This window comes from Macaca thibetana, chromosome 14 (genome assembly GCF_024542745.1).
Source record: "Macaca thibetana thibetana isolate TM-01 chromosome 14, ASM2454274v1, whole genome shotgun sequence".
In the NCBI taxonomy this organism is placed as follows: Eukaryota; Metazoa; Chordata; class Mammalia; order Primates; family Cercopithecidae; genus Macaca; species Macaca thibetana.
Window position 1 is genome coordinate 30,025,647 of NC_065591.1, and position 27,323 is coordinate 30,052,969.

Consider the following 27,323-nt stretch of genomic DNA (forward strand, 5'->3'; position numbering starts at 1 on the left):
TCAGTTACCAATCAGCTATCACTTTTCAGTTTCAATTTTTTGTTGCTCTTGTCTCTTCTTCCGATCTTTTGAACTCCATTGGTTGAATCCATCTGGAAATATCTCTTTATTTTCTTTTTAGAGGCTTACATGAGGGAATGAAGGTATGTACACTCTCCTCTCTTTAACTGGAAGTCCAGGAGTAGTTCTTGGCTTTAAAAGAATGAACACTTTACTATATCTCATTTAGTTTGAAACATGTGAACCACAGATCAATCATAGAAAACCAAATTTTCTCCAAAAGAAGACTTTCAAGTTGATAGAAACCCATTTTGTTTTTGCTTTTTTAAAAAATAAAATGAGTGTGAGGCTTCAGCCACCTCAGATACCTTTGACTTTGTTCCTCTAAATTACCCATTCAGTGCCAGATAAGCATAGTTCTGTCCCTCTCAGCCTCCTGTTCTTTTAAATTAGAGACTTCTGAGTCTGTTTCCTTTAGTCTTTTAATGTTAGCCTTTTAATATTTTCCAATAAGTGCTTTCAACTCAGCAATATACATATCATGCTTTCCTCATTATTATTGATCCATCAATAAATATACAAAAACCAGAGGAAGGGTGTGCTCTGAAAAGTCGAAGTAACAATAACAGTGGTCATTGTACAGTACAAGAATGAACAATGAGCTATTCTTTGAAAACTCAAAACAAATGATTTACACAAAGACATACCTATAACATAAAGGTAAATGGACCATGTTATTCTTGTTCTTAAGTACATTTTGCTTTTCCAGATAAGTCAAATGTTTCCTCTCTCCTACTCCTGATATAATAGTATTGAATGAATGTTGGTTACAAAATCAATTCTTGGTGTTGTTATGAATCTCAATATAAAACTTTTTGAAAGGTTCTGCTAGAAAAGCCAATTCTACCAGGCTTGAAATATGGATTTGAAGATGTCTTTTGTCTCATTTGATTTTTCACTCAGAGCTAATTTTAAGGGAAGTCCTCAGGAGACATAAAAGATTTACAACTGCAGGAAAAATTACATCTTAAGCTCTTAGGTTGCTTTGCAAAATAACTAAATGTTGGCCTTTTACTTTTATAAACAAGACCCAGTTTAATGACTTAGCTCAGGTCACCTGGAAAATCATTGGTAAAAATGACATGTAGTCAAGCTGTGCTTCCAGAGTTATGCCCTTGAGATCAAGAGAGTGAGAATACATCTTATTCCATAAACTTCAGGCTATGTTTATGTTACAAGGGTTTGTAAAGACTTGGGCAGCTCTCCATTGACAATGGCCAAGGAATAGAAGCTCTAGACCTCTCTTATTTCTATCGTGAAAACAGAGGTATATCCAAGTGAGGGACTACAACAGTAATAAAGGAAAAAAGTATTTAATTCCAAAATAAAATTGAAAATAATCTCCTGTCTCAGCCTCTTTGTTGGGAATATCTAGAAGGGGTGGAAAACCATCTCTGGCTACGAGACTTGTATCACTACCCGTCTCTCCCTGGGGGGACAGGTAGAGGCTGGTGTAACCATTTTGAACCTTGTCCCAGAGTGACTTGTTGCATTTCAGTTAAAGAGCTTGAGTGAGCCTGTCTGGGCCTCTGGCAGACCCAGTAAATCTCTGGGAAAACAAGGGGCACTTGCACACTAGTGGCAGGAACAACACATAGTGACCTAATGTCCAGTTTCTTTCAAATTGAAAATAAAAAGAAACCCAGACCACTGAATGTGGAACTGGCCAATGATGTTCACAGAAAAGAAGGGAAGTTTTTGAAGATTATGGGGCAAAGTGGAGGGAAGGAGGGAGGGGAGAGAGTAGACAGGGAGGAGCAGAGGCTGGGAATAGTGCAGAAAGTTGGCATCTCTCCTTTAAAGATATTCTTCAGATCAACTCTAAGCCCAGCCCTGATTTAGTTGGGAGCTTTGTGGTCTGAGAAGCATTGCCCGTTAAGCATATAAGTTTAGGTAACAAATGACTTTTAGTGGGAGCCTCAGAAAGGAGATACCATTTAATAGGAGCTGTTGCTTTATAGATGCAATGGCTTCTATTACAAGCAGCCTTTGGAAGTTCTAGGACCAATCGGACACCCTGCTTGATGAATAAATGCCACAAAGGACTTGCCAAGTGGGAGATAATATGGGATTAGAGCATAAAGTCAGTACTCACTTGTTTGGTCATAAACTTGCCTATCTGGTAATAAGATTCCAATGATGGGAATCCCTGTAACCTTTTGAGGGACTCCCCAGGCACTTAACTCAACCTAAATAGCAACTGCATCAAGAGCAGACACTGATGTGTCAAAGTTTAAGTTTACAAATACAGCCATAAAAATGTCAAACAGGATCTACACTGCATCATCCTTCCCCCTTGCCAATCTCTTTCATTTCCATTGGCTTCTTCTCCTATTGTAAGACATCAAAAGGCACTTCCATATTGTTTTTGTAAATCACTAATAGGGCCAGCCTCTATGAAATAGGGCCCCAGGGATAACAAGTCATGCAAACTTAATGTGACTTTGCAAAACCTTTGACAGGAGAGAACAGTTGGCCATTAAACCATAACAGAGTCCGAAGCTCCTCAGCATCCAACTCTGATTCCAGGACAGGACAGAAAACCTTCGGAAAGTGTCAAAAACTAAACAGTGCTGCCTTCCTTGATCTTCCATGAGATATGGCTGAGAGGGTCTGAATGGGAACTCAGGGTCTCTGAGATGAAGACTTAGAAGAGTCTTCTTACCATCCTCAGCTCTTCCTGATACATTGTAGGAATCCAGACAGTGCTGGTTTAGAAACTGAAAAATCACAGCACAAAAAGTGAAGATGGAAGAAGTACAGATGTTTATTATGAATCAGTTTAAACCCTTTTGTGCTTCTGACAAAGTAACTTTAAAAAATTATACTGATCAAAGGACCTCCAGGGTTTAATATTTTGAAAACACAGATAAATAGTTTACTACAGATAAATAGCTTCACCCTTTGTGTGTCTCCCCGAAGCATCTGAAAAATTTCTAGGGGGGTCTGTTGAAGGAGATGTGTAACTAGTACACCACAACCCCCAACCTCACTGGAAATCAATGCCCAGGGATTAGGATACTGGAAGGGAAAAATGGACCCATTCAAATTTCCTCCCAGGGACCAGGCCCTATTAGCCCTGGGGAATGTCCTTAGCTGGTGGGGGAAATGTTGGCAATCAGGAATATGTATGTGTAGTTTTTGTTAGAAGTCATCCACAGCACACCTGAGGGATGAAAGTCTTCCACGTGGGAACTGGAACAATCAAATTCTTGCTGATTATTAATTGGGCCTTAATTTCAGAAAGCAATGCTGTTTTTACAAATTGGACCTGACTTTAAAGAACAAAACACAAAAAACAAAAAGAGTAGAAAATTTTCTGCTAAAAAAGATTTCCAATGAAACAATCAGTAGCACATTGCATCTGTTAAGTGTCCCAGCTCCCTGTAATGGTTATGTTTCCAACGGTTGTTTCTTTCCAAGATAACAGTGTAGGTGTTACACCCCAATCTTCATGTCCACGTTCTGCAGGTTCCTTGTCTCATCAGCTGTCATAAACTGGTCTGGAGTTTCTGATGGCTCCTTGTTCACCAAATGCACCATTTCCTGAGACTTGCTGGCCTCTCCATTGAGTCCACTTGGCTTTCTATCATCCACAGCTCCATTGCCACTGTTGATCACTAGCTTTTTCTTCTGCCCACACCTAATAATTTAAAAAATGCACCATATGAGAAAGAGTGCAGTGACTCAGGCATCAGATCGTCATCATTATTGAGCACCATCATGAGGATCACTATGGTTTATGATGGCTTTAGTGTGTGCCAAGCACTGTACTAGGTGTCTTCTCTACTTTAACAACTAACAACCAGCACTTAATGACCAGACTCTTAACAACCAGCACTCCTCAAAGTGAGGTCCCTGGACCAGCAGCAAGAGCATCCTCTTGGAACCTGTTAGAAATACAAATTCTCAGCCCCACCCCAAACCTACTGAATCAGAAAACTCTAGGGTTGGAGCCCAGTATCTGTGGTTCACAACTCCTCAGGGGGCTTCTCTGCACAGTCAACTTTGCAAATCAGCAACTACAACTCCAGGAAGCTGGTGTTATTATTATTATCCCCCTAATGCAAGAGAAGAAACCTTGGGGATCAGAAAATTCAGTAACTTCCCCCAAGTAACTCAGCAAGTAAGAAAAGAGGATTCAAACCCTGGTCTGTCTTACTCTCAAGTTCTGATTCGCCTTCTATCATACTTTATAATGGAAATGTTTGCCTCTTTTAAGCATGTTGGCAGTTTCTGCAGATTTAGATAAACCATCAACATGATGATTGTAAATCATTCTGATTTGTATATTCAAGAAAGTCCAATAACTTCCTCTCCCAGTCAACACTTTGTCGGCCTTGTCAGCGTTATTACTGAATGTACTGAGAAGAATAAAACATTTTTCTAGAGGTGTAAGGCCATAATGATGTTTTCCTAACATTGGTTAACTCCCATATAACCCTGATATAGGAAGTTTAATAACATAAGACGAATTATTCTCATTACTTTAACATTACTTAAGACTCAAACGCAAAAGAAAATTGCCATGGAAGAGCAAGACCTTGATCTTTTCCCTGGTTACTGTCCATTGCTGCACCCCACCCAGGCTGACACAATGCTTCCTCTTTCCTGTAACACATCGCTGCTACACATATACAAGTCAGACTATGCTTAGAGGAAGCAAAGTTGCACAGTTTCACAACTACAAGCAAGATGGGGATGCAGGGAAGCAGATTACCTCCTGAATGCCAGCCACTTTACATGTAATTTTCTATAATTCTTACAAGACTCTTTCAAAGCAGCTATTGTTCCCATAATACAGCAGTGGAAACTGAGGCCAAAAGAGGTTTAATAACTTGCTCGAGGTCACATAGAGAGTAAGAATGACAGAGCCAATATTAAAATCCAGGCCTTTATGACCAAAGTCTGGGCTCTGCCTGGCTCTGTCAATGCTGCCAGCCCTCTGGAGATTTGGAAACAGTATGAAGTCAGAATTGTTCACTTTGCCTCTGGATATTTGGGGTAATAGAGACAAAGCATCTATTATTCATGATCATGGACCATTCCCTGTAGGACTGCCAAGGCCATAAACTTTAAGTTCTTGTTTGGGGAAATAGAAATTATACCTCCTCAACAGGAGGTAGATCCTGTCTCCTCTGGCATGAGGCTTGATGAGGAGTTGGGGGAAGGATGCTTGAACCGTGAAACAGATTCATGGGAACCAGGAATACAGATGGAGTCCAGCAGGATGCATGGTCAAAAAAAGGGCCTTGGAGGTCAGGTGCAGGTGGGTGACACAGTAAGACTCCATCTCAAAAAAAAAAAAAAAAAAAAAAAAAAAAAAAAGAAAAAAAAGAAAAAGAAAAAGAAAAAAAAGAAAGAAAGAAAAGAAAAGGGGCTTGGAAGGCCTGGTTTTGAGAACTTCCTGCTGTGTGACCTGGGGCAACTCACTTAACCTCTCCGAGCCTCAGTTTTGCATCAATAATACCAGGTTATTAAGAGTAGCAATATCATAGGATTGTGAAAAGCCCTTGAAACAGAGACTGTCACTAAATAAATGAGTCTATTGTTATTATTCTTGCTCTTATGAAGGATAAGGAAATAATTGTTGTTCTTGCTCTTATGCAGGGTAAGGAAACTAAGGTTTGGGATAACACTTAAAACAGTATCTGGAGCACAATAAGCTTTCAAGTGCTGTCTATAATTGTTAATATAACAAAAGCCATATGAAATGAATTTTGTTTGTTTCTCCTGGCTTCCTCCACCTACCTCGTTATTATTTACTATGAAGAGGATTTAAAAGGCTCAAGGTAGAATGCTGCTCGTGTTACTTCCAATTCTCTGGTCCCTGTGTTCTTTGGAGGAAAGTTGTCTAGTTAAAGTCATTCCCATTTGCCTAACCAATGGGTGGTTGAGGGATGGAATGAAATATTGTGGGAAAGTGATTTATGAGCATAAAAAATGTGTCTGTGCATGGGAGTGGGTGGGGATTAATTTTGTTAATCTAAATGAAGCTGATCTTGACAGTGGATAACATTTGACCTATAGAACACAGGAATATTGTGCTTAGGTTTTGGCTGGCCAGCATTTCCCTTTGGATTTATGTGTTTCTATCTGTCTGAGTACTTTCAGGAGGGTAGGATGATTCTCATAAATAACTCATTCCAATATTCAGTGCTCTAGGCATCTAATAAGTACTTTTAAAAGACAAATTCAAATTTTTAAGTTCTTCTTAGTTATAAGAATTTAAGAAGGAGCACTAGACCTGAAGGAGCTTCAGAGATGAGCTAGCCCAGCTTCTTCATTATGTGAACTGGACACCAAGTCCAAGAAGTCAAGGGTATTGTCCAAATTCACAGCTAGTTATGGCACTGCAAGAATCACAGCTTGGATTTTCTGTTTTTTTGTTTGTTTTATAAAGTCTCACTTCATCAACCAGGCTGGGGTGCAATGGCACCATCTCGGCTCACTGCAACCTCCACCTCCTGGGTTCAAGCAATTCTCCTGCCTCAGTCACCCGAGTAGCTGGGATTACAGGCACCCGCCACCACACCTGGCTAATTTTTGTATTTTTAGTAGAGAGAGGATTTCTCCATGTTGGCCACGCTGGTCTCAAACTCCTGACTTCAAGTGATCTGCCTGCCTCGGCCTCCCAAAGTGCTGGGATTACACGTGTGAGCCACTGTGCCCAGCCACAGCTTGGATTTTCTGACTCTGAAGATCAGAGGTCCTCGTGGATCTGTGTCTTACCTTTTTCTCCTCTTCCCTTAAATCTCAGGCATTAGCTGAGCACACAGCAATCACACAGTGTGTGAAGGAGGCAGACTGGGACCTCACCAGGAAAGGGAGGGCAGGCTGGCTGGGGTTTAGACGCCAGGTAACATAGTTTTATGGCATGGCAGAATTTATCTCAAAAGATTTAGGTGGGTAACTTGGCAACTGATCTCATGACTCTTCTACCTGACAATCCTTAAAGATATTTAGGGATTTATTTTGCACTGTTTTAGAGCTGTGCCATCCAATATAGTAGCCACCAGCCACATGTGGCTATTTGAATTTAAACTAATTACAATGAAATGAAATTAAAAATTCACTTCTTCAGTCAAACTAGCCACAGTTCAAGTGCTCAGTAGCCACAATTGGCTAGTAGTTATATATTGGACAGTGGAGATATAGAACATTTCCATCATCACAGAAAGTTCTATTGCATAGCACTGTTCTAGACAGCAGGAGGAAGTTGGGTGAGCTCAGATTACAGGAGCTCCTGTGGAGCATAAGAGAATGAAAATATTTCTAAATTATGGCGATGCATAGAGAAGACCTACTGATTGGAGTGTGGGTGACTGACTGCTGGGGTTTGTAGAAAACACGATTATTCCCATTAAAGTGAAGGCTGGTGAATAGTTTTTATGTACAAGCAGCGCATAGTAAAGTCCTCATGTTTTTTTCTCCTCTTCAGACAATTCAGATGGATTTTTGTTTGTTTGTTTGTTTGTTTGAGACAGGGTCTCACTCTGTTGCCCAGGCTGTAGTGGCACTATCGTGGCTCACTGCTGCCTCTACCTCCTGGGGCTCAAGCGATTCTTCCACCTCAACCTCCCAAGTAGCTGAGACCACAGGCATGCGCCACTACGCTCAGCTAATTTTTGTCTTTTTTGTAGAGACGGTGTTTCACCATGTTGCCCGGGCTGGTCTTGAACTCCTAGGCTCAAGTAATCCACTGCCTCGGCCTCCCAAAGTGAGCCACTGCACCTGGTATGAGCCATTGCGTAAGCCACTGCACCTGGCCCAGATACATTCTTTAAAGGAAAATCTTCTCTGGAGCCTCACCCAGTATCTATCAACCCAGTTGACTCCTAAAATAATTATGTGCTCTCACAGAGAGGGAATAAAGCATGATTTCCCGTGGAGAGCTGTAATTCAAGGAGTCAGGTGACATGAGGAACAGCAAGGAAAGCTGTTGTGGATGATGGCAGCAGTGGAAAAAGCTAAAGAAGTAATAGAACCCCCAAGCCAGCATCTTTAAGACAACGTGACTCACAGATCACTTCATCATGCAAGCCCATGAGCCATCCTTGTATGTCAACTTCAGAGACTAATGATTTTCCACTTTTGTCTTTTAACCATAATTTATATAACAGTGTCTGGCACAGGGGTTCTCAATAAATATTAGCCAATTCAAATTCAAGAGGCCAATACTGCCACTAAACCTCAAGATTCTTTTAAAAAAGGGATGGTACTCTTTGTTTTTTACCTTCTCTTTCTCCTTGCCAGGGCTGGTAGTCACAGGAGCCACTCAAAAGATGTTTGCTGAATAAATGAACACTCATTGGAGGCCCCATTTTCAACCAACCTTTCTCTGATGAAAACAGGATTCTGTATCTCTTTCTCTTAAATGTGACACTCAAAGCAGAAAAGCCCCAGCCTTTGAAGGGGATTAGAAATGGGTTGACAGCTTCAGAATCACAGAGCCCATTAAGGGGCCTGTGCAGCTGTTAACCACCCTTTAGCTGCGTGGCAAATCTGTTTTCAATTATCAAATCAGGACATAGTGATCTATGGCATCCAAGCAGCTACTTTCCTGGTGAGATACTCGCTGTGCCGGACCCTGTGTGTCCCTGTTTGCCGGTTACCAGGGTGACTGTGGTCTTGGGAGGAGGGAGAGGGCAGGAGTGAGGCCCCTTCTCTGCTGTCTGCTGCTGACAAGACACAGACGATGGGGGAGATACCCAGCTCCAATGTATGGACTCCAGCTGCTCTTGGGGACAGCTGAGATGCTTCTCTGAGGTCTCCCTGAATGTTGACAGCATCCGTGCCAGCGTTTCTATGGTGACATGTGCAAAGCTTATGGACTGTGTATGTGAGCAAAAGTGGTGCATGCTAGGGCTTGGCAATAAAGGGCTGATTGCACACAATAGGAAATTCATATTTAATTGAGCAAAAGTAATCCAAGGGAAAACAAGGAAGCTGAAGGGAAGTATAAAGACTCTTTGTAAAGACTCCCCCAAGTCACATTATTTAAATTCAACTAAAAAAAAATTTTTCCATTCAATCATAGGCAGCCTTTTAGATTTTTTCTCTCAGTTTTGTTCCTTATACAATCAGCTATCATAACTACTTTTTAAAATTATGCCCTGAATGGTATAGACAGCAACATAGCTATTTAACTGTAATATGGCACTTTTATTAACTTGTACCAGCATAATTATATAACAGCATCATTTGATTTTCTCAGATAATTAGAGACTGTATGGGCTGCCCATGGTGTTGGAATTAGCTGTTGGTTGCTTTCCAAAAGCCAGTAAGGAGTCCATAATTCTCTCTAGGTCTTCTCCCAGACTGAGGGGCATTTTTCTGCCCTGTGAGGTGATCTGGGGACACAATAAATGTGGCCCTGCTTGGAAATAAGGTTCTTTTACCTTATGAGAAACCATCTAAAGGGACATTTACAAAAGATTTAATATTCCTATGAATTATGTCCTGGAGAAAAATAATGTATCTTTAAAGTGTCTTGGGTAAGAAATTTAGATTTATACTTTTATAAATTGAGATTTATGCCCCTGTTAAAGTTCATTTCCTCTGTTGCTAGAATTACTATTGTGTGTATACCTGAATCTCTTCAACTACAGTTCCCAGAAAATAAAAAATGATATCATTACAAACAGCAAACAACAAACAAAAGCACAAAGCCAATACCTCCTTCTGGTAAAAGTTCTTAAACATTCCCTGGACCTCAGAGAGGCTACAGGGGATGATGAATCACTGAATCTTTATACAATATTTGTGCATCATGAATGTATTTAATCAATATTTCACAAATCAATGAATGAGTATATACTTTTGCATGCCTTCCTGGTGAGATACTTCATAACTTTTATCAGATAGAGTCTGCATGAGGTTTAACCCTAAAAAACATGTAAAATCACAAAGCATTCAACCACTACTTAAAAGTGATGAGCCAAACAATCACAGGTGTCTCCTGTCTTTAAAAACCGGGGCAGAGAAAGATGTCTTAAGCTGCACCATGCACATGAATCACTGGAATCTTGTTAGGATGCAGACTCTGCCATAGGAGGTCTGGGGTTGGGTTTGAGATTGTGTATTTCCAACAAACACCCAGCGTGCCCAGGCTGCTGGTTCCAGGGACTACACTCTGAGCAGCAAGGATATGAAGTTTAAATGATGCCCTTTCCAAGGTGAAGGCCCCCAGGACAGCCCCTTACCTTCTTCGACTGTTGACTGCAATGCAAACTGCAAGAATCAAAGCCAAGGCCAAGAGGGATGCCAAGATGATCAGCCATTCTGGTGTGAGTAAATTAAATGACATGTATGAGCTTCAGAGACACACTTTGTAAAAACAAAAATGCACTTTATAATTGACCTAGTTCAAACAAGCACCAGTCAGCGTTGCAGGGGGGTCTGGTCAACAGGTCCAGCCAATAGGCAGGTAATTCTGGAAGAGCAATTTGCTATACGTATTTGTCCAACAGCCTTCTTGCTTTAATCTTTTATCATCAGTCAGGATTTTTAAGTCCCTTCAGGAGAACTATGTTTCTAAAAAAGGACAGGATGACTTGTTGAATCTTGTAGATGCCTTTGGTATAATATTATTAAACAGATAAAAGGAAATGTAGGCTTCTTTTGAAAGGAACATTTTTTCCTGTATAAGAGCACCAACCTATCCACCTTACATTGTATTAAAAAACAAAAATGGAGACAATAAAGGATTGGTTAAATAAATTAGGGTACATCTATTGCATTATGCACTACAATACAAGGAGGAAATATTCAATGACATGGAAGCCATGGTTAACCAGTAGGCAATGTTTGCTAAACACCATGTAAGGCACAATCACATTTTGGTATATATTTTACATTTTAAAATGACAGGAAAGGCCAGGCGTGCTGGCTCACGCCTATAATTCCAGCACTTTGGGAGGCTGAGGTGGGTGAATCACGAGGTCAGGAGTTCGAGACCAGCCTGACCAACATGGTGAAACCCCATCTCTAAAATTACAAAAATTAGCTGGGCGTGGTGGCATGCTGTATTCTCAGCTACTCAGGGGGCTGAGGCAGGAGAATCGCTTGAACTCAGGAAGTGGAGGTTGTAGTGAGCCGAGGTCGTGCCACTGCATTCCAGCCTGGGTGACAGAGCAAGACTCCATCTCAAAAATTAAATTAAATTAAATTAAATTAAAGACGTATATTAAAATGGTAACCATGGTATTTCTGGATGGTGAGATTGATAAGTGATTTATATTTCCATTATTTTATCTAGTTGTATTTTTTCAAATGTCTTCAATAATTACATATCACTTGTGGATTAATATTCTACACATTTTGAAATCAGGCTCTTGTAGGACTAAAATATGACTTGACAACTCTCCTAAATTCAGTTGCAAAGTGGGTTGTCTATGTGTGCCGTGAACCAGGGCTTGAGAAAGAAGAGACATGGAAAGTCTCATCATCTGTTTTCTTCTTGGAAATCTTGGTTTACCTCTGATTTCCTGCTCAGCACTACCTTTGCCTCACCTTTTCCTGGTTTAGATGAGTTTGGAGAGGGAGGTAGAGTCAGAAGTGGAGGAGACTGACAGGAGGGCCCCATTTCTGTTCTTCCTGTCTACTCCTGCCCACAGTGGCCCTGGTCTCCAGCCTGAGATGTCCCACCTGCACTACCCCTGGAGCTGGGAAGAATCTTGCTGCCTGATGACAGCTAAGGCTTCCCCTCCGCTCTCCCCCAGGGCAGCCCACCCCTCTCTCTGTCTGGGCTGTCTTCAGGTGTGCTTAGGCAAGCTGGGACAAAGGAGAAAGGTGCAAGACACATTCTTCTCTTTCCCCAAGGGAGACTCAGTTTGGAGACCTCTGAAGGGTAGAGAATTAAAAAGGTAATTTACAACCTTAGGAGATGATTCCCTTTAGTAATTCTCCTTGACAAATCAATTTTGATTCCAAGTCAAATAAAGAATTTGCAACAAATGCCTTGTCTTGATGCTCAGGAGAACCAGGTGTCCCAGCCTCCTCACTGCACATGTCATACTTTCTGAAAAGTTTATTCTGTCCACATCAGCAGGCGGTCCCTCGACCAAAAAAAAATTAGTTGGGGAACCAAAAGAAAGTTTTCACTCCATCTAACATAAATGCTCTTGTAGCTCCTCCCTGTCTGTAATTGTAAGAGGAAAATTACATGCTTCACTTTGGACCCCAGAAATAAGGGAAAATTGGATTGGGATAGAAAGGACCTAGGAATGACATGGGGTCCTCTTGGCGATCATTCACTTAGGAAGGAAGCTTTAGTAACTAACATGACACTTCTCTGGGACAGGCCAGGGACAGATCTGAGTATGAGCTCAGCTAGTTTGCAGAACCCAGGAAGAGAAGACTATTCCATATTTTCCTACCAAGAGGCTGCAGTACTCTCACTCATCCTTTAACTTGTAAAGAGGAGCAATCAGATTCATATGTTGGGCATTGCAGAGAATGTGCTTTCAAATGGGTCTCTTCTTCCTTGCTGGGACATTCAGAGAAAGCTACTTTCAGCGTGTTTTTCTGCCTCACAGTTGGAAACTCACCTGGAATTTGGGGTGTCCTTACAGGACCAGAGGTTGTGTTTGCCCCACCTTCTTGACTCCCATGTGAGTGTCCTAAGGGGAAAAACAACATCTCTGAACCAAAGTTTGCAATGAGTAACCATGAGTTCCTTGTGGAGCTGCAGAAAGGGCAGCTCTCCACATTCTTAATCACTGAGAAGCCATTTATGGATTCAAGCTGCAGATGTTTATGAAGCATTACACAAAAGATATCCCCCCTCGCCACCCTGGTTTGATTAAGGCTAAGGCTTGGTAATGTTATTTTGTATCAAGGAACATGAGAATTCTCCGCAGCAGTGTTGTACAGTGTTCAGGACTTTGGGGTCTAGAGCTGGATAACCCTGGATTTGAGTCTCACCGCTGTCTCTTGCTAACTAGCCATGTGTAATGGGTCAATTTACCTTCTCCAAGTCTCTCTTTTCGCACTTGTAAGATGGGGATAATAGAATCCTGTTCATCATAATTTTACAGACATTTAAAGAAGTACATGGTATTGGTAGTTGTGTGTGGTTGTTATTTCTATTTTAAATTTAGGACCTTGCTACTCAAAGTGTGGCTCTCGGACCATCAGGACAGGCATACCTGAGGAGATCGCTAGACACGCAGAATCTTATGCCTCATCTCAAAGCTACCAATCAGAATCTTCATTTTAACAAGACCCCCAGGGGACTCACACACTCCAGAAAGCCCAAAGGGAACCTGAAAATCCCATCCAATAGCATCATAGGAGCCAACATAAACGCTATAAAATAAGGAGTTTGCTCACACCTGTAATCCCAGAACTTTGGGAGACCGAAGCAAGTCGATCACGAGGTCAAGAGATAGAGACCAGCCTGGCCAACACAGTTAAACCCTGTCTCTACTAAAAATACAAAAATTAGCCAGGCGTGGTGGCGGGCACCTGTAGTCCCAGCTACTTGGGAGGCTGAGGCAGGGGAATTGCCTGAACTCGGGAGGCAGAGATTGCAGTGAGCTGAGATTGTGCCACTGCACTCCAGCCTGATGACAGAGCGAGACGCCATCTCTAAATAAATAAATAAATAAGGAGTTTGGCAGCAGTGGCCCTTTCTGACTATGAAAAATCACCCTATTAGAGTCCCTGCTAATATATTACTGAAACACACCTTGTTAGAAGAATCAACATTTTCTACTGCTAAAAAGCAAAATAAGGAAATGAACAAAATGCCTTAAACTGGGAGGAAGCATCACAAGACAGACAATCCTCAAGTCAGAAATAGAGGCCTATCCAAATGAGGGAGACACAATGGTTCTAAAAGAATCTTCTAAGAAGCTGGGCACGGTGGCTCACACCTGTAATCCCAGCACTTTGGGAGGCGGAGACAGGAGGATCACTTGAGCCCAGGAGTTTGAGACCAGCCTGGGAAACATAGGGAGATCCTGTCCCTATTAAAAATAAAAATAATAAATAAATAAATAAATAAATAATTTTTTTCAAAAAGAAACTTCTAAGACATCTTGTGAAGAGACTCATCAAAATGAAAGGTTCAGAGATTTTAAAAAATTCTTCCTCCATTGCTTCAAAACAAAATGTGAAAGTGTCCCACCAAAATGAACTTTTTTTCCTACCAAAGGGAAGCCCATTGTAGAATCGTGAAGGCTGATCAATGGATGAAGATGGTGGGGTCTTAAATGAGAGCTTTCCTCATGGAGCCAAACTTTAGGCTGTGCACAATGAAATCTTGATTACGATGGTTATATGGGGACATGATAGCTCTTGTTTATGCAATTTGATGCTTTTGTTAAAACTTAAAAGGGAGCAAAACAAGTTCCTACCAGACATCTAGGTGTTTCAACATCCCCCATCCTATGTTGACAGCGGCCTCTGACTTTACAAACCTCCAAAACAATCCAAGGCCCTTTCCCTACATGCTTTCCAGTGTCCTTGGTGGTTGGCAGGTTTTCACCTGCCCAAGTCATGGGACATTGGCCACTTAAACTAAAGATCTTTGGCCTTGAAAACTCCCCAGGAGGTATAGTCACTCTCACTGTTTTTTTATTTTATTTTTTCTGACTCACATAAGCCTTTGATATTTAAAAAAGAGGCCATTAATGGATCATAATCTCTTTATTTTCATTTTCAAAAAAAAAAAAAAGAAGTGCTCCCAGCAAGAAAAGATCTGGGTGTGTGTGCAACAAGATGAAACCTCCTGTTTGAACAATAGACACCTGCTCAGAAGCCAAACAAAAGAGACTGGCTCCTGTCCGCCTGATTCTCACTTCAAGCAAAAGCCACAGAGGATGGATGTGAGACAGCAGGGCTTGCCTTGTGCCCTAGATGTCTACAAATCCAGCCAGGGTAGGACTGGCCACAATAGCAAGTTCCACAGAGAGGAGCACTTGATATTCCTGTTGGGAGATGACATGTAATCTGAGACATGTGCACAGAGATCGTTCAATTGGCTTTAATGGTGAGAAAACCAGTCTAGCACAGTCTAAGTCGCCAAACTTTAATGTGCGTGTAAACCACCTGGGTGGGAGAGTATAGTTAAAATGCAGATCCTGATTCAGTAGGTCTGGGTTGGCCAGGGATTCTGCATTTCCAACAAGTTCCTAGGTGATGTCTGCACTGATGGTTAAAGAATCACACTTACAGAGTGGCTGGGGTCTCTTGGTTTTAGAGATCATGCCCCTTAATAACTCCCCACTGTTTCAGAGTACTTTCACACTTCTGGTACCCTGTCTTCCTCACAAGAACTCTAGGAAGCAACTGAGGCAGATGATCTGATCTCCTTTTTCCTAACAAGGAAACTGAGTCTGGGAAAGGTTAAGTGCCCTGCCTAAGGTCCCCAGTGAACCTGTGACTTCTGTCTCTAATTCAGAGGCATCTCTAATGAATCCCTACCTCCTAGTGCTCCTCCATAGAGAGTTATTGTGAAAGCCACCATGTAAATATCCATCTTCATATTTGTTTCAATGTGTAAACATTAAACCTGTTGGTGAGCCTCACTCAAACTTGGGCATAAAAAGGGAAGGCAGTAATTGATACGGCTTAAATCATTTACATGGGGTCACCTGGATTTATGATGTTCAGGGAGACCACAGTAAAGCAGCACTGGCAGAACCTCCCAGTAGCCCAGCAGTAGAAGTCATTAGTAAACCTACCTCATGCCAGACTTTTGCAGTCTGGGGTAAGGTTTGCAGGGATGTGATCTGAATCACAACAAACAGGAGTCTATTTACGAATTCACGCCTGGCAGTAATTATGGGCATTATGGAATGCTTTCTCCAGACTGTGCTATGAGAAGTAATATGAGACCCTCCAGGCTTGAAAGGTGGCTCTGTCACTCCCTGGCCCTGTCAACTCTGACACTCTGAGCCTTAGTTTCCTCATCTGTAACATGGGGATAATAACAGTACTTACCTATGTCACAGAGTTTGTAGGATGACTGAATGAGTTCATACTAGATAAACTCTATACATTTGCTGATATCAACTTTTCTTTTCTTTTTCTTTTTCTTTTTCTTTTTTTTTGAGGCAGAGTGTTGCTCTGTCACCCAGACTGGAGTGCAGCAGTGCGATCTTGACTCGCTGCAACCTCTGCTTTCCAGGTCCAAGCAATTCTCCCGCCTCAGCCTCCCGAGTAGCTGGGATTATAGGTGCGTGCCACCACACCCGGCTAATTTTTGTATTTTTAGTAGAGACAGGGTTTCACCATGTTGGTCAGGCTGGTCTCGAACTCCTGAGCTCGTGATCCACCCGCCTCGGCCTCCCAAAGTGCTGGGATTACAGGTGTGAGCCACTGCGCCTCGCTGATATTGACCTGTTCTTGACCTACAATAATGGCCGTTCCATTTGGCCCAACTTAATACATGTAAAGTGTTTAGGAAGATACTGTTGGCACACAGCAAATTCCCAACAAATACCAGTGATGATATCATGTGCCAGGATGATGCTAAATGCTTTGCATGTATTCTATCATTTAGTCTTTGAAACAATGTCCTGTGACAATTATTATTATTCCAAGTTTATTACTTGAGAAATTTTGTCTCAGACCCTTTAAAGCATCTTGCTCAGTTAATATGTAGAGGGCTGGAATCGTTCTCAGGCCATTTTTGCTACAAAACTCATGCTCTTACTCACTCTGGTGTAGTGCAATGTTAAATTGGGACACTGCCTGAATTCTTCCTGAGGTTTTCAGTGCAAGGCTTTTCTCCAGAGCAGTAGTTCTCAAAGTGCAATCCCTGTCCCAGCAGTGTCAGCATTACCAGGGATCTGATTAGAAATGCAAATGCTTGGGCTCCACCCCTGACCTACTGAATCAGGAGCCTTAAGGGTGGGGTCCAGCGCTGTGATTTAATAAGTCATCCCTGTAATTGTGATGTATGCTAAGAAGGTTTGAGAACCACTTCTCTGGAGACACTGACTCATACTTCATTAGTCGTCATCGTCAGGCTCAACGATTATAACAGTACATGACTGAAGCGGTTTTGAACTCACCAGCTGATTCAGATCCATGAGTGGTATGGGACCCCCCACTGGGGTAGAATGCATCTTGGTCTCCTGTAATGAGCAATCAGGAAGGTCAGTACTGCATGTTTTCACTTACACTCCCGTCTGCATTTCCTTACATTTGCATTCCTATACAGCCTATCGCAAAGTTTAGTCTTTTTAAGGTATTCCAAAAAATGATGGCAAAACAGCCTTGAATGGGTGCACAATATTAATTACTGTTCATTGCTTAATCCACGGATAAATGAGCTAGAGCTTTAATCAGAATTAAGGAAACTAGGGCAGCAAAGGCTAAGAAGGATGACCACAGGAAGTTTTGTAGAAACTTGGTTTTGGTAGAAATCCCAAGAACTGTGGTAAAGAACATGCTAACAAAAATATTGTGATACCTTTGCAGGTCTGAGGTTGAGACTAGACATTGTATATTTTAAATAAGGACAATATGAATTGGATTATGAGAAATGTAATCACTGGAAATGGGCGTACGCTGGCTTAGGGCATGAAACAGATTTCTTGGCGGCAGGAAATTAGTATGCAATAAGGAATCTTGGGATTGAATGATGTAAAGATTCAAAGAGAAAAGTTAACTACTTATTTTCAAAAAAAAATTAAAAATAAGTAAAAAAGGAAATGGTGAGATGATAGCTAACATGAATAATGTGTATTGGAATATGGGTATTATAATAAGTTTAAAATAATATTTTTTAAAGTTAAATCTGTGGTTTCAACATGACGAATTAATATAATCCTAACTTCTCAAACATCTATCACCAGAAAGCTTTAGATTAAGTCAACCTCATTAATTGCTAAAATCTAAATCCACAGGTCAAATCTTGAATGCAGCATATTAAAACTCCCTCCCCCACCCCCATTTTTCAAAAGTATACTGGAATCTTTTTTTTTTTTTTTTGACCACAGGACAATGCTTACATAAATGGCTGCAGTTATCCATTATGAAGGCACCTTATAAGGAGTCTATAGTAACCTGATCATCACCATTTCCTTGATTAGAGAAGGTGGAAGTGGGTAACACTTAGTCACCTGTGTAATTATGTTGAAGAGACAGATTGCTTTGTTCCTTGGCTGATGGTTAAAACAAATGAAAACAACATTTGCTGAAATGCCACACCAATACTCCCACTACCAAAATCACCATTACCGTCGCCATCCCATCACCATCATTATCACCATCACCATCACCATCACCACCACCACCACTGCCACTATGATTCTAAATGCTTTAGTTCTTTTTTGGGGGACAGAGCCTCATTCTGTCACCCAGGCTGGAGTGCGGTGGCATGATTTTGGCTCACTGCAACCTCCAATTCCTGGGTTCAAGTGATTCTCATGCCTTAGTCTCCCGAGTAGCTGAGACTACAGGCATCTGCCACAATGCCTGGCTAATTTTTTGTATTTTTAGTAGAGACGGGGTTTCACCATGTTGGCCTGGCTAGTCTCAGACTCCTGACCCCAAGTGATCCGCTTGCTTCAACAAATGCTTTAGTTCTTAACATTAAGCCTAAAGACTGAGAAAAATGTATGGACATAAATGAGATTTATATGGGTGAGTATTTTTGAAGAAAACCAAGGATGAGAATTGGGTGACTTAATTGTCTAATCCATGGAGAATCATGGAAAATCTCTCCTTACCACTGTGGAAATTAGAAGGAATCAGTGTCTGTGAATATCAGTCTTGTAAAAAGCATTTGATATACTAACATTAGGCTATAAGCCTTCTAGGGTACTGTGACTATTAAAATTGCCATTTAAAATTTAAATTCATGGCTGGGCGCGGTGACTCACGTCTGTAATCCCAGCACTTTGGGAGGCTGAGGCAGGTGGATCACTTGAGGTCAGGAGTTTGAGACCAGCCTGGCTAACATGGTGAAACCTCATTTCTACTAAAAATAAAAAAAAATTAGCCAGGCATGGTGGCACACATCTGTAATCCCTGCTACTCAGGAGGCTGAGGCAAGAGAATTGCTTGAACTTGGGAGGCAGATGTTGCAGTAAGCCGAGATCGCGCCACTGTACTACAGCCTGGGTGACAGGGCAAGACTCTGTCTCTAAAAAAAAAAAAAAAAAAAAAAAAAAAAAATTAAATTCATTAGGTTGCACAACAGGCTTTCTTTTGCCAAGAGCAATGAGACAGCACTGTAAGATTTTCTGAAGAATACTGACAATGGTACTTGGAAATTTTAATAAGTGAGAGCAGAACAATGCTGAATAAGGAACTAAGGAGTGTAAGGGGCTTTGTCTTGCCAATATTGCTGAAGTTAGCATTTTCTTAAACTGTTTTTCTTGAAGCTCTGGGGTAGGCCACCCAGAGAAATGAGGCCTAGCGTGTGGCATTCTGAATTTTCTGTCCCTGCCTCGCAACTCTCATCTGTTTTACATATTGGATTCTCATGGAGGCTGAGGCAGAAGAATTGCTTGAACTCAGGAGGCGAAGGTTGCGGTGAGCCGAGATCGCACCACTGGACTCCAGCCTGGGCAACAAGAGCAAAACTCCATCTCAAAAAAAAAAAAATATATATATATATATAAATAAATTCTTATTTTTCTTTTTAGGGGGAGGAGAGAAGATCTCTGCTCCAAAATTATATATCTAAAGTCTCTAATCTTGAATATGCCTTAGTGACTGTGTTACAAAGCAATTGAAAAACTAGTACTAGGAAGACAGAATCTGTTTTTTATTTCTTCACTAAAGTGGGTGTTTTCCAGTTCCCCTTTCTTCAGTGTTAATTTCTTAATACAAATGGAGAAGCAAAGAAAAGCAGAAGCAGAGATGACTACTTATTTGAGGAAAAAAAAAGACTTACTCTAGGTTCATGTCAAACTTAATTGAATAAATTATCTTCAGTCCTCTCTTCACTATTACAATCAGAGAAGTGGTCCCTCATTAATACTAGATTAAATCATGAACATTTTAAGTATGCATCAGAACTAGAAGAGGTTTATCCAACACCAAAAGTAAAACTGATCAATCTATCACCAAAACCAGATAATAATTTCAGAGCAAAGATACTAGTATATAGAAATTATTCACCTGTAGGATAAAACCTTACCAAATAAGTAGCATATATTAGTCAAATTAAATGGAATTGCTAAAATTCGACTATTTTGACCTGCAAAAATATCAGTTTCATGTGGTTCAACTTCATATATCACAAGATAAGACAAAGAAAGCAATTCCATCATAACAGCCAAGTTGTACACACACACACACACACAAACATACACAAATGGAAAAAACACTGGCAAAAGGAAGTATTCTTTTATCTAAAGTATACCCAAGTTTATTTGCACTAGAATTGATAACCAATAATGAAAGACATTTCTATATCACAAACTAGTCCAATTCCAGACGACACAGAAAATGTCCTCTGTAATATGAAACTGTATACTGTTTCTCTGTATAGAGAAAGCAAACTAGATAATAAATGCCAAATTACCTGATAAGGAGTGATTGACATTAGAGTTGGAATCTCCAACAGTAACTTCAGTAACTCCAAAGGACCCAGTCTTAGCTGAGGTCACTGGGATGAAGGTCCTGCTTTCCTTCGTGTCTGGGTAATGAGAGGTATAACCTTCCAGTAAAGTGGTTGAGCCTTCAGAATGATTTGGGTCTCTTCTTCCACCTGTGACATCATTCCTATCTGTGTGGAGGTGGAATCAGTGATGAACCCATATTTGTAAGATTACCACCCACCATGTGCTTGTCTCCAGAACACACAACTGCTGCAAAAGCTTTCCACTTGTTATCCATAAATAGGGAGCAATAGAGTGAAGTCTGTCACACTACTGAACAGAATAAATATTTTGCAATAGACACCACTTGGACATCACTCAACAGAAGAGATTTTGGTGATCTTAATACCCAGAATTGGCATTTGTTGCAACATCTGCTTGGGTTATTAGGTAAGGCTATGTCACTAAAACTGTGACCTTGAAGTCAGCTGAGGTCATAGATAATCTTGAGTTCTTTCTCAATTGGATTCATCTTTGATGAAGTGGAGGGAACATACCATTGGATTGAAAGATAAAATTTTGCTGCTTGCAATTAGAATAGCAAATGCATGGTTTCAAGGGCCCGAGGCTACTAAATTAATTATTCTTTTCTTTTCCAGAAGGGACTGCTTTTTAGTCATCAGCACCATGTAGGTCCAGAGGACAAAAGGCAAAATAATATTATTGTGAGGAATATAAAGTGATATAATCAGACATTTACGCCAATTATAATGCAAAAGAACTGAAATAATAAACAGTTTCTTGGACCACAGCACAATCAAATTTGAAATCAAGACTAAGAAACTCACTCAAAACCATATAATTACATGGAAATTGAATAACCTGCTCCTGAATGACTTTTGGGTAAATGATAAAATTAATGCAGAAATCAAGAAGTTCTTTGAAACTAGTAAGAACAAAGATACAACGTACCAAAATCTCTGGGACACAGCTAAGGCAGTAGTAAGAGGGAAATTTATAGCACTAAATTTAAACGCCCACATAAAAAAGCTAGAAAGATCTCAAGTTAACAAAAATAAATAAATAAAATCAATCATATATAAGCAATCCATTATGGTTAAAACAAAGCACTAACCCTAGAGTGAAAGAAATCCAACCTTTAAGACTAAGAAATGTAGTTTCCACTTAATGTTCAAAGAGTATATAAAACAGGAAAATCAGAAAACCACCACCAGACGCACCTTTTGATTAAAAGTAACAGTGTAACAGCAGCTAATCGATGCACCTCCACCAAAGACACTGCAAAAGTACCCATAATTGATTGATTCTTATCAATAGCTGAAGCCAACTAGATTTTATAATCCTTACTGCTTGATGTCAGAGTAGAAGTTGTTGGATGGTCTTTATCTTCTTCCAAGCCTTCATGTGATGTAGAGAAGCTCTGAGAATTACTCTGCTCTGTTTCAATGGGGGATGAATCCAGTGTTAATTTGAAGCTATGGTACAAATCCTGTTATCTGCTAGCAGGGAAGATCTGGCTAGAGTAGAGTCGGATAGGTGCACAGGAAGACCAAAGTTTGTGCACACCATTCTCTGATTGATAGAAATATACAGAATTCTATTTTGCCCCTAGTTGGTTCCAAAAATCCTTTATTTCTCAGTATAATCATCAAAGGTAATGTGGCAAGGTGAAGAATGAGCCAAAACTTTGCCTACCCTGGATTGTCCTGGCGCAATTGTAGCATTGCTCCCAGTCACTCAGGAAAACCAGAGAACACAGAGACATGGAAAAAAGAATATTTGAATCCCAATGCTCCTATCAGTAATCAAGAGCACCTAACTGTGTGTTAAGACATGTGACTGTAGGGAAAATGAACACTATGATAGCCTGCAGTCTACTTGTAACCACAAAAGAAAAAGAAGCCTATCTAGAATAGCCTACTCAAGTAACACAGATCAAATTTATACAAGGAAATACTTAGCTACCTTGTAAAGGTCATCAAATTAAAGTTACCATTTTACTCCATTATTAAGTCCATTTTTTTTTTTTTTTTTTTTTTTTAATTTCACCTGTGTATAGGGATTCTCATCACTGCACCAAGGAAACGCTTGCCTGGGCAAACACAGGGCCCTCAGTGACATATACCAATTTGAGGTTGAACCATTGCCCATATCTAAAATCACTTGGACTGTTTCAAGTTTATTTTTGTGTTCTTTCAAGAAAGGTACTGACCTCTGAGTTGCAGGTACAAAAACTTCATAAAGCACACCCATAAGCCATGCCCACCACCAAACAAATATTACAACCCAGGAGAGAGACAGTCACCAAATCCCAAGCCCAATGTCAGAACAAAAGCCAACAGTGACATAAAATGGAAATAAAAGTCCTTCTTTGGCAAGGGCCATTCATAGGCTTATTTGCATCTCCTTTGATGCTTAATGCTGTGCTATTTACATTGCTGACAATCAATACATGCTTGCTGATTTTTTTCCTTTGCCTAAAGGGCTCATATGAAGGACTCTGCCCATTGTGTGTGGCAAGCAATAAAATGGGACCTTCTTAATTCTAGATTTCTTTTGTATTCTTCAAAGAAATTATGAATGACTTTAGGCTGATCTCTAGGACATCCCTGCACATATAGTAGAAATTAAGGCTACTAGAAGTTGAACATTTCTTAGTGACAGAAAGAGATACTAGCAATTTTTGTTGTTGTTGTTGTTGTTGTTCCAGGGATCCCGTCACCTTTGTTGATTGTCAATAACATGCCTTGCCTCTCCTCTAAGAACTGATGTGATCTCTAGGATTATCTGGCCCCAAAAATGTCTTTTTACAACCATGCAAGCAATCCTACCCCTCTTCTGCACTGGCTGGAGGAAAGATGGATATTGAAAGGAAATGGTCAGTTAAAACACAGAGATATCCTGGAAGTGGGCTTGTGTTTCACTGACATAACTACTTAGAGAATGAAAATGGAGTTGAATAGAGTTCTACTTTTTTAAAAACACAAAGTCATTGAATCTGGAAGGCACCAAGAAATGAAGGGAAAATCAGCTTGAGAGACCTCCACAAGAAATATAGACAATGAAGACAGTTTCACACTCTGGGCTGAGGTGAGCCTCATAGCACCATTCCACCACCAAAGTTCTGCATCTTGGCCAATAGGGTGTAAGAGATGAAGCAGGAATACAAGTCAATAAAGAGGCTGAGCATCGTTATTCTTACTCGTTGTCATTGAAAGAGGTCCTGTCCTGTCCAAGTCTTCCACCAAACCTGTGTTTGGATCTGCAGTAGGCTGAAGCGTTGTACTATGACTGGAGTCCATGTCTGAAGGAATCAATGTTAGTGTTAATGCTTGATTTCCCAAACCCACTACCCGAAGGTGGCTTATGGTCTACAACTGATTTTTGAAAATATTCGCATCTGGCCAAGAGGAAAGAAAGCACATACTGACTATATCTCCAGAACTGAGATAGATTATTGTTTCATCAAGAGCACCACAACAAGTAACTGACTTTCCTTGAAGGGCCGAGTTATATGAAAGCTATGATTCGTGTTTGTTTTTGCTGAGTCTCGAAGGACTCTACATGGGCACATGATGGAACACCCAAAGCTTGCAGAGAGACAGAAACATTGCCTTTTTTATAGAAACATGCAATCTGACACATGGAGAAAAGATAAAGTGTGCTGGCTCAGGCACCATTTTATCCCCTCCCCGTTACCAACCAAAGGGACTTGTAAAAATAACCCTCTTCCCCGCTTTAGTCTTTTTCTCTTCACAGAGTGAAAATGCAAACAAACACAAAATCAGCATTCAATAACACCTAGGTGGAGTTACAGAAAGTATACAGGGGCAAGAAATAAGAAGCAGTAGATGTCATTGAATTATTCTTCCCCAAAACCCAAGTATAAGCGGTCTTTAAAATTTAACTTGTACAATGTTGAGTAGTGCAGAAATTTCACTGAGATACTTGTAAATGTTGTTTTTAATAGTTATCACAGATCTATTCTGCTGAAATAAGAAGTCTTGAGTGAAACAGAGGCCAAACAATTTATAAACCCCATCTATATTGCTGGCTCTCCAATTCAGTCAAAGTCTATCCACACCACTGCCTCTGGAGAGATTTAATCAGTTCCAGCGAAGCACCAGAATACTGGGTACCTACGTGTGCACTGCAGCTTTCAACACTAAATATTCAAGATTCAACACTAAATATTCAACACTAAAATATTCAAGATCTTTGTAGGACAAAAATGTGGTGACTCTACTATCCCAGATTTCAAACAAGAGCAAGTGCTAACCTGAATCAAAACTACAAATGGACATTCTCCCAGAAAAAGTCCCACTTGATGATGGGATCTAGACTCTTGTTCATCTTCCCTCTTAGAAGTAGAGTCCTTCAAGAGTTATCATACCATTGTGTAGTTGAAGCCAATTGTATTGTCCTTGACATGTTCATTAATTTAATGGAATCTCTTTCTCTTCATCAGTACATAGACTTAATATTGATTCTGAAGATCTTTGCCTGGCTTGGTTTTCCCCCATATCTCAGAGCTCCAGCTCCTCAGAGCTCCAGCTGCCATGTGCAAACTCATGTGTGCTGGGTCTGCCTGTGGTACTTCAGTCACTCAACATAATGGCCCCTCCCTAGCCATTCAAACACATCTTCCTTTGTGAAAAATGGATCTACTCACTTGACATATTCATTCCTTGGCTTTTCTTCCTTCACATTTCTCCTTAAATGAGTCTCCTTCTTAGGAAAACTGCCCCCCACCCCCCACCACCCACTTCCTTTCTCTGACTATCCAGGGTTTTTTAATTTTTCATAAACCAGATCCAATTCACCTTTCTGTGATGCTGTGGTGGGCGGGGAGGGGTTCTCAGAATTTCTTTAGCGTTTATTGTTGGCAACATTCATTTCACATCTATTACTTACTGCCTCACACAGATATATTTTGACAATAAATGTTTTCTTTTGCCAACTCTCCTGCTAAATTCTTTACTTTCAGCTCGGAATTTCATATTCAGGTGAATATGTGTATCACTCCTACCAAGAAAACTAATTTTTGAAGAATCTCAAGTCCTTCAGGAAAGTAGTTTGGTCTAAACCTAGGGCATATTTCTAGAAAAATAGTCAGCAGTCAGTGGATTTCAAAAAACAGAATATATAAAAATCTCAGAGGCTATTACCCATCCTTCTTCCTGCTTGATGACCTCGTCCCATGGGATGTGAGATTGGGTCAAAGAAATCAGTCCAGGAACTGTCCTCTGGGCTTGGTGTTGTCCTTCCTTGCATTGGATGGCTGGTAAGAGCTGAGGCTGCTGAGACCATGCAGTTGGAGCAATTGTCAAAGTGTTAATGGACGCTTGGTCAGGAATACACTAATTTTATTGTTTAAAAAGACTTTATTCTCTAGACAAGACAATGAAACCATCTTCCTTGTAAAGAGGGCAAGGAAGTTGCATAAACGCAAAATGTTTCAGCAGGTTTGGGTTCACTCATGCTCATTTTCTTCTTAGCAATCAGCATGTGAACTGGAGGACACAAAAGCATTAACGACTCCTGCAGTGCAGAGAGGGTGAGTTACAGACATCATAGGAAGATGAAGGAGTAGTTCTTGACCTGTGCCATGCTGCCACCGTACCCTAACGGCAGAAGTGTAAAAGCCCGAGTGCATTATGTTATTCTGAGACAACCATATTCCAGCCGAATGCACATTAGGCTGGAAGTGATCTCAGGAAAGGAATCAGGTAACAGCTTTCCATGTGATCAATATGAAAGTCAGTGCCATTTATCTCAAAAGCATGAATGGAATCCGTTAGAAGCATTACCTGACAACGGGATTTATGGCATAAATGACATATAAGAAAGCAGCACATGCCTTGCTTCATTCTGAGCCAATGAAGAAGTATAGGTAGAAAAGATTGCAACAGCATCCTCTTAGCAACAACCACACCACATAGACAGTCACAGAATCCATTGCTCTGCCAGGAATTCATTCAGACCTTGCCATGCCCCAGAAGTACATGACGCATTATCTTCTATATTGTAAATAGAAATATGGGAATATTTCTCACTGATACCAAGTGAGAATATGCATAAATGACATATAAGAAAGCAGCACATGCCTTGCTTCATTCTGAGCCAATGAGGAAGTATAGGTAGAAAAGATTGCAACAGCATCCTCTTAGCAACAACCACACCACATAGACAGTCACAGAATCCATTGCTCTGCCAGGAATTCATTCAGAACTTGCCATGCCCCAGAAGTACATGACGTATTATCTTCTATATTGCAAATAGAAATATGGGAATATTTCTCACTGATACCAAGTGAGAATATGGAATTCACATTCTTGATAAGGCAGGACACATTTCAATACTTATGTCACACAGACAAAATATCCTGCATGGGAGCTTGCAGAGCCAAGTCATCTGGTATCACTTAGAGATGATGATAAGACTTGATTCCAATTTCCACAATCTCACAGTTCAAGAATAGAGAAGATGGCTTGTTTATACTCAAGGACAAATTACCAAACAGGCATGGCCAAAAGGCCAAATGACATCAGACTGGTGTCATTTTTCACATAATGTCTGGCTCTATTTCTTCAAACACTGGAGTTCTAGCAAAATGCTTTCTCACAAGTCAGACTTTGCAGAATCACATTGTAAAGTCTGGACCCATATTCTAGAGTAGATTCCTTTGTACGACAAAAGGGGATATTTTATCAGGGCCTCCGCTACAATCTC

The 27,323-nt window shown here is 40.6% G+C and overlaps 1 protein-coding gene across 15 annotated transcripts in view; it reads right to left on the reverse strand.

The window, feature by feature from the left end:
* Positions 1-464: 464 nt before the first annotated feature.
* CD44 (CD44 molecule (Indian blood group)) overlaps positions 465-27,323 on the reverse strand; it is a 91,551-nt gene continuing 64,692 nt past the window's right edge. For 9 of the 15 annotated variants that reach the window (XM_050758744.1, XM_050758743.1, XM_050758742.1 and 6 more), the window contains 8 exons: positions 25,760-25,891; positions 23,794-23,895; positions 21,939-22,028; positions 20,555-20,758; positions 17,088-17,150; positions 12,612-12,683; positions 10,266-10,344; positions 465-3,703 (listed from right to left, as the gene is read on the reverse strand). In XM_050758744.1, coding sequence (XP_050614701.1) covers positions 3,499-3,703; positions 10,266-10,344; positions 12,612-12,683; positions 17,088-17,150; positions 20,555-20,758; positions 21,939-22,028; positions 23,794-23,895; positions 25,760-25,891 — 947 coding nt within the window. In that variant the 3' untranslated portion in view covers positions 465-3,498. The remainder of the gene's footprint in view (positions 3,704-10,265; positions 10,345-12,611; positions 12,684-17,087; positions 17,151-20,554; positions 20,759-21,938; positions 22,029-23,793; positions 23,896-25,759; positions 25,892-27,323) is intronic. The other 6 variants (XM_050758745.1, XM_050758741.1, XM_050758735.1 and 3 more) reach the window with 4 other exon arrangements.